Source organism: Dreissena polymorpha, chromosome 4 (genome assembly GCF_020536995.1).
Source record: "Dreissena polymorpha isolate Duluth1 chromosome 4, UMN_Dpol_1.0, whole genome shotgun sequence".
Taxonomy (NCBI): Eukaryota; Metazoa; Mollusca; class Bivalvia; order Myida; family Dreissenidae; genus Dreissena; species Dreissena polymorpha.
The window spans coordinates 78679192-78692448 of record NC_068358.1 but is presented as its reverse complement, the minus strand read 5'-3'; the positions used below and the strand labels follow the sequence as shown (position 1 = coordinate 78692448).

At 39.1% G+C, this 13257-nt stretch overlaps 1 protein-coding gene across 1 annotated transcript in view; it reads left to right on the top strand.

Annotated features, from left to right (window-relative positions):
* The first annotated feature begins 2740 nt into the window (after positions 1 to 2740).
* LOC127876649 (SH2 domain-containing adapter protein D-like) overlaps positions 2741 to 13257 on the top strand; it is a 61111-nt gene continuing 50594 nt past the window's right edge. Inside the window, exon 1 of the mRNA XM_052421982.1 lies at positions 2741 to 2935. Within this exon, the coding sequence (XP_052277942.1) occupies positions 2858 to 2935 (78 nt within the window). The 5' untranslated portion in view covers positions 2741 to 2857. The remainder of the gene's footprint in view (positions 2936 to 13257) is intronic.

Here is a 13257-nt window from a genome sequence, read left to right as displayed (position 1 = left end):
TATTTTGACTTCCTTTACATTTCATCGAAAAATTAATACATTCTGAATTTGGTCCTTTATTACTGGCGACCTAATACAAATCTATTTAATTACACATGGTAGAAAACTGGTAATTATGTAAATAATACTTCCTCAGTGCTGTATTTTCTGTCTCTATGATAAGCTTATTTGTAAAGCAAACAGCATAAACTCTACGACCCTTATGACTGCCCTAACATTTTAAACCTACCCTGATACATTTGATTAGGGCTTAAATTATGAGGGCCGTCATAAAGGCCGTATAATGTCCCCCAATAAGCTTTAGTACAACAACCAGCAGAGTCTTGCAGTGATTGAAATGAAATATTTAAGTACAAATATGCAAGCCCAGAATGGCTCAAACAAAAATTTTGAAGACAAAAGCATTGACAATATGGACTGAAATATGGAGCACATGCAACCGTCTTCAACTGCAAGGGAAGTTACTTGTCTACGTATGTGTATATAGATGCTGTAGATCCTTAAAACTAGCGTCATGAACAGGGGGTAGCTGCTATTAGGCACAGCTGGCCCGGGCCTACAATTATTTTTTGAAACATGAAAAAAAATGCTTCAACTTCAAAAACGCATTAAAATGTTGATCCTGAAGGGGTGAGGTGTTAGAGATCTACATTTCATATTGACATAATCCTCAGACAATTGATTCTGGTCGTTTTCAAAGGACATATCTTCCAATTATCAACTCTACTTCTTTCTATGTGCATAGATTCTACCTTGCTTCTTGTCAAGTGACTTGCTGTTACAAGTTTACATAGATCTACATGTAGATCTACTTGTCTCCCTGTAAACACTACAGTAAGTACATAGATTATCGTTGGATTTTAAGAAACATTGCGATTGCTGTTTTGACCGCGGAATTTAAAATGGAGCACTTGCCCCGGTATCCCTATCAATTGACTAAATCCGGCTCGGATCGGACCCTTGATGCCGAACAAAAACAAAATTTGGTTCTCTGACATTGAGATAAAACAGTAAAATATCCAAAAAACAGGCCAAAGTCTGATATTTTCTTATCTTATTATTTGTCTAGATATGCTTTAAATCTCACCACAGGCGTTATGAGATTTACAAATTTTCAGGGAGAGGAACCGCGGACCCCCGTTTTTATGTATCATACCCGGGCCTACAGCTAAAAAAATGCTAGCTTCGCCCCTGATTAACACAATATTTGTTTATCAATTATATGAAAAAATAGCATTCTCACAAACGGATTGCACGTGTTTACAAGAGCAATTACTTCAGAAGATTATGAAACCATGGCCAAGTGGTATTAAGGGTGTTTTCCTAAAGAGTGGGAGGTCACCCAGGGCCTGTATTGATGTTTCCTTTTGATCACAAATAAACAAACAAAAAACTTATAAGTCTTAGGTCAAAGCCTTGGAACAGCAGGTGCAAAACCTTGGAGGTTAAAGCCGGTTTTCAGGAGATCCAAACCGCACACTTGACCCAGAATTTGTCATAAAACTTTAATTGTACCTCATAGCATACAGATTCAAATTTAATAATAAAAAGGCTATACATTGAATTATTTAACTGATCAACTTTTTGCGGCACAATCAATTGAAACCTAAAAAAGTTTCAAAATAATCTCGTATTTCTAAAAAAAGAAAGCTATGCACCATCACCATCGATTAGTAAAACGTGCAGACCATCATCGTTCAATTTGGGAAGAAGCCGAATTAAGGTCGGTAAAGGCCGAATTACAAAGATTTGTTGTTTAAATCTGTCTTTAGCCACATAAAACAGTTTCAAGTTTGATTGTTTCAAATAAATGAAATTCTTATGGTTGCATGCATAACTAAGCAAAACACGAGATTCGTAATCTGATACGCATTTAAACCAGACATGTTGCACTCGTCAATATCATGAAGATCCGGAAGATGTTCGGAAATTATTTGAAGAACTTTCTACTTAGTTTTATGATATATTTTCCTTTTACAGTACATGCGCATGTGCCTATTAAAAGCGAGGCATTTTATATTCCTCAAAATGAAGCGTTGTACGCAAAGGTGGTTAGCGTGTGGCTATGATATGAATTAGTGAAAACATCATTTTGAATGACAAATTATCATATTTTAACGAAAAATCAACTTTTCTGAAAATAAATTCACTATAAAATATATATATAACAAGGTATCCAAATCAAAACGGGGTGCATCGCTTTGAACAGCTATTAATTCGGGATCTCGAGATAGCGAAAATTCTCTCCTCTTTTGTTTAATGCACTCTGCCTTTATTTACTGCACCGCCCTTTTTTAATTGTACGCCGCTTTTATTTAGTTTTGCACTCCTCTTTTTTCTATCTCGTGGCCACGACATACATAACTCGTGGCCGCGAGATAGAAAAAAGAGGAGAGCAATTTAAAAAAGAGAAGCATCGCTCTTTTTATTTAGTTTTGCACTGCTCTTTTTTCTATAGATAGAACTCGTGGTCACGACATAGCTAACTCGTGGCCACGAGATAGAAAAAAGAGGAGAGCAAACAAAGAGAAGTGAATGTCACCTCTATGCCACCGTGCTAACCACCTTTGGTTGTACGTATTTCATTATCATAAAACGGACTTCGTCGATTTTTGCCATTACAATTTATTTCAAGATGCTCACTGCACTACACTTTACGTACCAAGTACATCCTGTATCCTATTTTGGTACTTCAATTGTTACTTGGGTTCAATTTGCTTTTGCTTGTGTGGTTCCAAAAGAACCGGAAGTAAATAAATGTAACGAAAGTAGGAAGTAAATAATAACATTAGAAGCAAGTATTGTTAACACTCAACAGTTATAAATAAATTGGCACTTAAAATAAAGGAAATAAATTATGAGTGCTTTATATTCAAAGGCATTTGCTCATTTACCAAGTGAACAGGATGAGGACTGTTCGTACACGGATCCAGAGGTAAACAGTAACAGTATCGATACATCATGCATGTATTGTCTTTCAGACATGTAAGATAATGGTCATCATCATCATATCTACATCTATGGTATACTGCTGACAATCGTTGACGATTATTATTAGCAGGCGCATTGTCTGGAAACAGTGTTAGAATGTTTGTTTTGTGCAGATAAAAATGAGAAGGTAAAGATATGATAAAAATAAGTCTAATATACACAGATAAACGATAAAAACACAGTTATAGTATAGAATTTGAAGGTTGAGGGAAGCTACTCAGCAAAGATGTTTAAGCTGGCGCTTGATTGTATTGAGATATGTAAACTGTTCCATAGACGAATGCTCCTAGGGAAGAAAGAATTTGCATGGTAGTTCGTCCTAAAATGAGGTATGAGCAGAGCTACAGATAAGCTGCGTATTTGCGTAAATACGCAATCAAAAGTAGGTAGATACGCAATTTTTTCAAAATATGTGCGTACCGGTACGCAAAACAAATCGCCAATTCCCAATTCGAGTCACCTATTCGTAATGAAAAGTCCCGTTTTGTTTTGGCTGTTTTGACTCGAGTCTTAATCAACAAGCGCTGGTTTTATCTGGTAACATATTTACCAATCGTTTAGATGATACGCATGCAAGTCAAACAAAACGGCGTCTCGGCAGACGAAAAGTTCCGCAAAAAAATACAAAACAACATATAGATTCCTTTGTCGTGGTAAATAAATCTAAAACAATTGCAAAGGGCATGGTTAATGACTTTTGTAGCTTCATGGCCTTTATCTCATCTTTAGGGCTCTTTCAGCATCATCTTCATCGCTGGTACTATTTTCATTTTTATACGCCCGTTTTAAAAAACGGGACGTATTATAGTTTTACCCTTTGGGGCGGCGGGCGGCGTCCACAGCAGTGTCCGCTCTCTTATTCAAATAGTTTTCATCCGATCTTCACCAAACTTGGTCAGAAGTTATGTCTAGACAATATCTAAGTCAAGTTCGAATATGGGTCTGTCATGCTGGGTCAAAAACTCGGTCATGAAGTCACTTTGTGCATTTCAAGGATTAAGCATGATGTTTACTCTCTACTTGAAGTAGTTTTCACCCGATCTTCACCAAACTTGGTCAGAAGTTGTGTTTAGATGATATGTAGGTCAAGTTCAAAAATGGGTCATGCCGGGTCAAAAACTAGGTCACAAGGTTACTTAGTGCATTTCAAGCATTTAGCATGGTGTCCGCTCCCTAATTAAAGTAGTTTTCATACGATCTTCACCTAATTTTGTCAGAAGTTGTGTCTAGATGATATGTAGGTCAAGTTCAAATATGGGTCATGCTGGTTCAAAAACGAGGTCATGAAGTCACTTAGTGCATTTCAAGGATTAAGCATGGTGTCCACTCTCTACTTGAAGTAGTTTTCACCCGATCTTCACCAAACTTGGTCAGAAGTTGTGTTTAGATGATATGTAGGTCAAATTCAAATATGGGTCATGCAGGGTAAATAACGAGGTCATGAGGTCACTTAGCGCATTTCAAGCATTAAGCATGGTGTCAGCTCTCTAATTGAAGTAGTTTTCATATATTCTCCTAATTTGCTCAGAAGTTGTGTCTAGATGATATGTAGGTCAAGTTCAAATATGGGTCATGCCGGGTCAAAAACGAGGTCACGATGTCACTTAGTGCATTTCAAGCATATAGCATGGTGTCTGCTCTCTAATTGAAGTAGTTTTCATCTGATCTTCTCCGAATTTAGTCAGATGTTACGTCTAAATGATATCTAGGTCAAGTTCAAATATGGGTCAATGCGGGTCAATAACTAGGTCTCGAGGTCACTTTCAAGTGCATTTCAAGCATTGAGCATGGTGTCCAAAACCTTTGAACAGGCGTATCTTGTGACAGTTTGGCACTCTTGTCACAATTGTGATTATAATTATAGTCGTGCCAGGGCTTTTTTTCCCGATTTGTATGCCCCCGGATCGAATGATCAGAGGCATATTGTTTTTGGCCTGTCTGTCTGTCATTCATTCATTGTGTGTGTCCCAAAATTTTAACCTTGGTTAAAGTTTGGTCATAACTTTTTGGAAATTGAAGATAGCAACTTGATATTTGGCATGTGTATCTCATGAAGCTGCACATTTTGAGAGGTGAAAGGTCAAGGCCATCCATTATAGAGTATAGTAAAAGCATGTTTTATACAAATGTACTTGCATAATATTAAAATGTCTTCAAATAATGCATTTAAATCATATTTTCATTGCCCAGACATGTTTATTTTCAACAAATAACCACTTTCATTTAGGTCAACACCATTCTGACTGGTAAACTCTATCACAAACAATAGGTAAGCCTAAGCACTGTCAATATCTTGTCTTGCTTATGTAAAATATTAAATCAACTTGTAAGTTTGAATTGTGAAATGGCCGTGTTTGAGAGTTCTGTGCCAAAAATGTCCGATTTTCACAGTTAAAAATGGCCGTTTGTTTGGTATTGTGGCCATGTTAGATTTGTGAAATGTCCATGTCGAAATTGTGAATTGGCCATTCACGGACATGCTTTAAAAAGAAAAAAAAGGCCTGCATGCAAGTCAGATGGTGTAAATGTTTTAGTACTGCACCACACCCTCTCTTTAAATATTCTGTCCTCAAAATCAACATGTACCTAAAATGTTTCCTCCATCTTCTTATTCAATCAATTAAGTTCTTCATTTAATGATCTATTAAATCTATGTCACTTTCATAACTGTTTCCATGGTAATAATCCATAATCCAAGTATAAATCTTATTTGCCCCCTCCTCATCATCATCATAGTCAAGTTCAGTCCTTATTCCATGGTCCATCTCTCTACAGTTCTTCTTTAAACTTTTTCTAACTGTTTCTCTTTTTAATTGTTTATGTTTCAAAGTACAGTCAAACCTGCCCGAGCGACCGCCTGTTAATAGCGACCAACAGTCAATAACGACCACACCGATTTCGTCCCGAACGATTTCACAATATATTGAACATGCGAATAAAGCCCACCTGCGAACAAAGACCAAAGACCGCCCTTTTACATTCCCAAAAGTTCATTTTGATTAGCTTACAACCACCACTGCAATAATAAAAATCAACTATTTTGCAATAAAAAAAAAAATGGCCACCATGACGCTGTGTAGTCACGTGATACACATCTTACCAGTGGACTCGTCAGTCACAATGGAGACATTGGCAAGTGACAGTTTATTGCACTCGATAGCAGTTGTTTATTTATTTAACACGCATTGCTAATTGGTAGTTGCCTGCTTCTTTTATGCATTTGACATGTTGTCAAAAGTGTAAAAAATCGCCTTTGTATTTAAAGGGACTCGCAATTAATGTACTAATTGCCGAAAATATCAAAGTCAAGTTTGGGGCTTTCATCAACTCATTAAGGAAATTAACACTTTCATATCAATTACAATGCCTTAAATACAAACATTTTGATAGTCATTCCCTTCTTAAATTTCTCCGTGATAAGACGTGCATAGATTATTGATAAGTTAATTGTCAGTTCAAGTTTAGTTTGTCAGATTAATGAAATAAATAATTAAAACATAAGGGAATGGAAGTAATAAATATAAAAACAAAACTGTGTTTTCAATCCTTTATTTCATTATACATGCATAAGTATTCAAACATTTAAACAATAGAGCACATACATACATGTACATGTAGAAAAGGTACCTGTTAAAAAACTACTAGCATATTATGCAAAGTTTCAATCGACCCTGGGAATAAAACCCACCTGTGAACAAAGACCACAACGACTAAATCCCTTGAGTGGTCTTTATTGACAGATTAGACTGTATTTACATCCTTCACATCACTATGTTCGACTGTTTTGTTTTCTACTCTTCTTTATTATGCCCCCCTTCGAAGAAGAGGGGGTATATTGTTTTGCTCATGTCGGTCCGTTGGTCCGTCCACCAGATAGTTTCCGGATGATAACTCAAGAACGCTTAGGCCTAGGATCATAAAACTTCATAGGTACATTGATCATCACTGTCAGATGATCCCTATTGAATTTCAGGTCACTAGGTCAAAGGTCAAGGTCACAGTGACTCGAAATAGTAAAATGGTTTCCAGATGATAACCCAAGAATGCTTATGCCTAGGATCATGAAACTTCATAGGATTATTGATCATGACTGGCAGATGATCCCTATTGATTTTCAGGTCACTAGGTCAAAGGTCAAGGTCACAGTGACTCGAAACAGTAAAATGGTTTCCGGATGATAACTCAAGAATGCTTACGCCTAGGATCATAAAACTTCATAGGTACATTGATCATGACTGGCAGATGACCCCAATTGATTTTCAGGTCACAAGGTCAAAGGTCAAGGTCACAGTGACTTGAAACAGTAAAATGGTTTCCGGATGATAACTCAAGAATGCTTACGCCTAGGATCATGAAACTTCATAGGTACATTGATCATGACTGGCAGATGACCCCTATTGATTTTCAGGTCACAAGGTCAAAGGTCAAGGTCACAGTGACTCGAAATAGTAAAATGGTTTCCGGATGATAACTCAAGAATAATTAGGCCTAGGATCATGAAACTTCATAGGTACATTAATCATGACTGGCAGATGACCCCTATTGATTTTCATGTCACTAGGTCAAAGGTCAAGGTCACAGTGACAAAAAACATATTCACACAATGGCTGTCAATACAACTGACAGCCCATATGGGGGGCATGCATGTTTAACAAACAGCCCTTGTTTGTTCTTCTCTCTGTCACTGTATTTCAAGAATCTTTGGGTCTCTTTCTTTTATTTTATTCAATTTTTAGCTCACCTGAGGACAACGTGCTCATGGTGAGCTTTTGTGATCGCTTTTTGTCTGTCGTCCGTCGTGCGCCATCAACATTTTCCTTGTTTACTCTCTAGAGGCCACATTTATTGTCCAATCTTCATGAAATTTGATCAGAAGATTGGTCTCAATGATATCTTGGATGAGTTCGAAAATTGTAATGTTTGCTTTAAAAACATGGCTGCCAAGGGGCGGGGCATTTTTCCTTATATGGCTATAGTAAAATCTTGTCAACACTCTAGAGGCTAGAGCTGCAACGATTCGATCCGATGCATCGAAAATCGGTTCAAAATGGGTCGATTCGATTACAATACCAAACCTACCAAATTCGATTTGATTCTTTAACATATAGACATATATATACATAGATACGTAAAGCTCGCTGTATTCTGACTATTTGATACGGAAAGATGTAGGTTTTATCTTTACCTGTAATTACGAAGCGCGCGATTGACTGCTTATTACTTTAGTCATCCAATCAATAAGCGCGTTACGGTCTACTTTCGGAAAAAGCGTCAAAATGGCTGAACAAGTTGTGGCCGACAAATTGAAATTATCAGATGCGACTTAGAAGCTAAAATAAAAAATGTGGCAGTATTTTGGGTTTCGGGATGGTAGCCCTCCCGATAAAGCAAAGTGTAAACTGTGCTTCACGGATGCAAACATAATGTTGATTTAGCAAGACTAAGAGGTAGCACAAGTGCAACTAATCAAGTCGCCAGCCAGAAAAGTAGTTCTGTTTCTGTTGGGAATTTGTTAAGTTTATTAGAGAATGTGCTTTGTCCTACAGGTAACAGGTGATACTGTCACGGCACATTGGTGGATATGCTTGTAGCGGTTTTGGATATAAGTATAATAGTGATAGTACTATCACTCCACTGATTCCAGATGTTCTTATGATTATTTATTTAATTTTATATTATTGTGTATTCAACACAATCTTCTAGTCAGAAGTTTTTTATATTAAAATTGAGTCCTTATTTGCTTTTCTTGATTATGTGTTTTATTGAAATATTGACATAGTTTGAAAGACAATTGGCAGTTTCTTGCAAAATATTTCTTACAAATGTTAATATAACACACTTTCAACAGTTTTTAAAACACTGTTGAACCAACCAAACTATATCAAACAAACACACAATTTGACAAATGCCCGAGATATCTAGGTATGCGACACTTTTGAACAGAAATGTTTATTTTGAGGCAGAAGATTGAATATACATGTATGATAAAACTAGGTTTGAAGATGAATCGAATCGAAAAAATCGGTATCGGAGTGTCTGAAATCGAAATCGAATTGAATAGAGCTGTTGGTGAATCATGCAGCTCTACTAGAGGCAACATTTATTTCTGATCTTCATAAAAATTGGTCAGAAGTGTAGCGCGAGCCGCCGACTTCCTGAGGCCGCCACCGAGCGCTATGTGCGCGGCCTCACAATGACGATGTGCCTTCCAAAACCCTCGGAAGGCCGATTACAAATAACAATGAAATTAAAACATATTTTTCTCAGGCTACCTGCCTTATGATTGGAAAATGAAGAGTAATTGAGTCGCCTTAAATATTTACACTGTGACGTACAGGGAACTCTTGTTCTAACGGAGCTTCTGTCTTCCACAATTTCTGGCTTCAATGAAGGTATACTGTAACTCCACGACCTGCAAGCCCTCGGTTATCTTCCGCCACCGCGCTTTTGTCGTCGCTAATCCTCTGTACTTCTACAATAGGCACTCTGCAGCCCGGGCAGCACCGTTTGAAGCTTGCAGCTAACGTAATTTCCCAAATGCTACAGACCTATTATTTTGTGCTATACCTTCTACTTGAGATCTTGTTCTGCTCGCATCCACAAGAGAATTGACTAACTTGCCTATTTGCAAGCCTTTATATACTGGCGAACAGAGCGCTACCTAGCCAAAGGAAAAACACGATCCGGAAACTACTGACGTTTCCGAAAGCCTTTCGTAATTAACGGAATTTACCGATCACATATTTCTTTAGTGTTAACATAAATTCATTTGCATCAAAGATATTACATACTTCATTGGTGAAGTATCTAGCAACATTAATTATGTTTTACGAGAGTTTATTCATGGTAATTAAGCAGAAATATAGCCTACTTCGTGAGTGGAAGTCAGTTCATCCAAGTTATATAAATTGACAAATTTACGACTAAGGGAAGTAACCAATGAAGCCTAAGACAATTGAAGGGAAGTTACTAACCGTTTCTATTAAGGCCAATTTGTCTCGAAACCGTTCGTTACACTACCCACGCCTCCTATTAGACATGAGTCCCCTCATGATTCTTTAAACCAAAAATATATGCTTCAATTGGTTTATTAACTTCAAATAACTAACAGGTAGGATATTCCTAATCCAAGTATAAAACAAGTACAATCACTTTGTAAATAAAAATAACAACATTTTTAAAACATGATAAGACAGTCATGGTTTCTACATAATCATTCCCAGATCAACAGTTTAAAGTAAAGGTACCCACAATGAAAGCATCAAGAAACAATGGCGTGATGAACACACATAATTATATGAATATCTCACCCTGAGATTCAAACAAAAAAAACACTTCTCACTATTCCGGTGTATACATCGTTGAGACAAGCAGGCCATCCTGACTAAAGTCAAGATTCACGTCACGGAGGTCTACGGAACCTTGGCAGATATCGCCGAGACGTATGGAGGTTTCGCCCAACTCCCTTTTTGTGATGGTCTCACTTGAGAATACCATTTGTCCATCATCAGTCGCGAGAATTCTCTTCTTTAGAAATTCCCGTTTGGAAGATGTTTGCACGTTAATTTTCAATTCTCTTTTTCTTTCTGGTACCGCGGTTGGCCTTGGAGCAGACCCAGGCAGCATCGGCTGTGTTGGCCAGTTCCTCATTAAGCTTCGCTGACTGCACAGTGTCTTTTCCTGACTTTACTGGATCCTCAACTGCTGCTGGCACTTTGATTTGGCTCTGTGGCTCCATTTTAACCTTTATGGCAGCCGATTCCTCGGCCACTACTGGCTTCACGGACTCAGTAACAAAATCTGTGTCTTCGATAAGATCTCCCGGATCTTCTTGCAGCCAATCTTCCTCTAGTGACTGATGTACTCGCCGTACATGTTGTAGATATGTCTTCCTCGTTTTGAACGCCATACGACACTTGTCGCAACCTGTTTGGCCCTCCATGCATATACGTATATTATATGCGTACGTGCTGGAGTCCTCACACAACTCTTTGCATTTTGGGCAGACCAGCGCCACTGTCTGTGTTCTTGGCGTTATTTTCAGGTTAGGCATCTCCCTGAAAGCATATAACAAATAGTCAGCCCAAACCTTTCTCCGCCGACTACGTTTGTTATTGGGGACCTCCAAGTCCTCTTCGCATACGACCGAAAGATCTTTGGGGCCCCCATCATTATCCTCGATTTCACCATCAAGGATTTGGGGCCTTACCTTACGAAGTCGGTCGCAATGCACTACTTGCTCACCTTTATTTTGGCCACAGTTCACCCGGTACAGCAAAGGTGACAATTTAGCCCTTACCTCGAACGGTCCGCGCCAAAACGAAGTTAGTTTTGAACTGCAACCCGACTTCTTAACCGGAAAGAAAACATACACCTTTTCCCCACACTCGAAAGACTCGTATGAGACCCTTGCGTCATGACATACCTTTTGTCGCTTCATGGCCAGTCCTGTGTTTTTGCGAACCAGACTGTGAGCTTTTTCCATTCTCTCCTGAACTTCCCACACCCACTGGTTCACAGGTGTCTTTTTGAAGCTTACAGGCATCTCATACATCAGGTCCAATGGGGTGGATACCTCACGACCCAACATGAGGCTGTTCGGTGAAAAACATGTGGTTTCATTCTCGGTAGAACGATATGCCATAAGAACATATTGTAGATGTTCGTCCCAGTCACCATGATTTTCTTGCACGAACGCACTAAGCATGGCCACTAGTGTCCGATTAAAGCGTTCGACCATACCATCAGACTGTGGATGGTAAGGTGTCGTTCTAGTCTTGTCGATCTGGAGCAGCTGGCACATTTCTGTAAACAGCAAGCTCTCGAACTGTCGACCCTTGTCTGAGTGAATGATTTGTGGTACTCCAAATCTGGTTACAACCTGTTCAAGCAATATGCTTGCTACTGTTTTTGCCTTCATGTTTGGCATTGCATGACATTCCATCCACTTGGTGAAATAATCACCAATCACTAAAATATATTTGTTGCCTCTCTCTGTGATAGGCAACTCGCCGAGAATGTCGATCGCGATGCGTTCCATTGGAAACCCACATCGAGTGATCTCCATGGGTGCCTTTTTGGTTTTGCATGGATTTTTTCTTCGTGTACAAACCTCACAACCATTGACGTATATCGCCACATCCCTGGTTATGCCTGGCCAGTAATAGGCTTGTTGAACCCTTGCGAGGGTCTTTTTGATTCCCAAGTGACCAGATGCACGAATGTCATGGGAGTAATTGAACACCTCCATTCGCATCCTTAGCGGGACAACACTTTGATAGGTTACTTTGTCTCGACCGTTTGGTTCATATTTCCGAAACAAGACGCCATCACGAACCTCTAGTTGGTCCCACTGAGCTACAAGTGCCTTCATGTACGCACTTTCTTCTTCCAAATTCTTTGGATTTGGTTTCTCTGCGGTCCCAACCCAATGTTTCAAGCGGGAGAGAGTATCATCCGCATCTTGTGCTTTACTGAGGTTTAATCCAGACAAGCACGCCTCGTTGATACGTTTGACTGAAATTTCATCTTCTACTCGACCGCATTGCCTACATGTTTTTCTGCTTAGCCCATCCGCATTACTGTGAAGGCGTCCAGGGCGATGCTCTATCTTCATGTCGTATTCTGCCAATACTTCCAGCCAACGCGCTAGCTGGCCTTCTGGGTTCTTGAAGTTTGTAAGCCACCGCAGCGATCCGTGATCTGTCCGAATCGTGAACTTTCTTCCATATAGGAAATGCCGGAAATATTTCACGAAATAGACGACGGAAAACAGTTCTTTCCGGGTTACGCAGTAACGTCGTTCCGACTTTGACAAAGTTTTACTTGCAAACGCCACTGGTCGTTCGATACCATCCACCTTTTGGGATAGCACTGCACCAATCCCCACATCACTGGCATCTGTGTCTAAAATGAACTGTTCTTTGAAGTCCGGATGGGCCAAGATGGGAGCAGCGCACAAGCATTCTTTCAAATGCGAGAAAGCTTTCTTGCAGTCTTCATTGAAGTCATATTTCTGACCCTTTTCAGTGAGCTTATGCAAAGGTTTAGCTTTACTTGCAAAGTCCCTTATGAACCTACGGTCATAGCTGCAAAGCCCCACGAATGCCCTTACCTCTGTAACGCAAGTAGGCTCCAGCCATTCTCGTATGGCCTCTGTCTTTTTGGGGTCTTTCTTCACTCCGTCTTTGGACACGATATGACCTAGATACGATACCTCATGACGGAACAGCTTCACCGAGTTTGCTAAGGACCAGGTCCAGATTT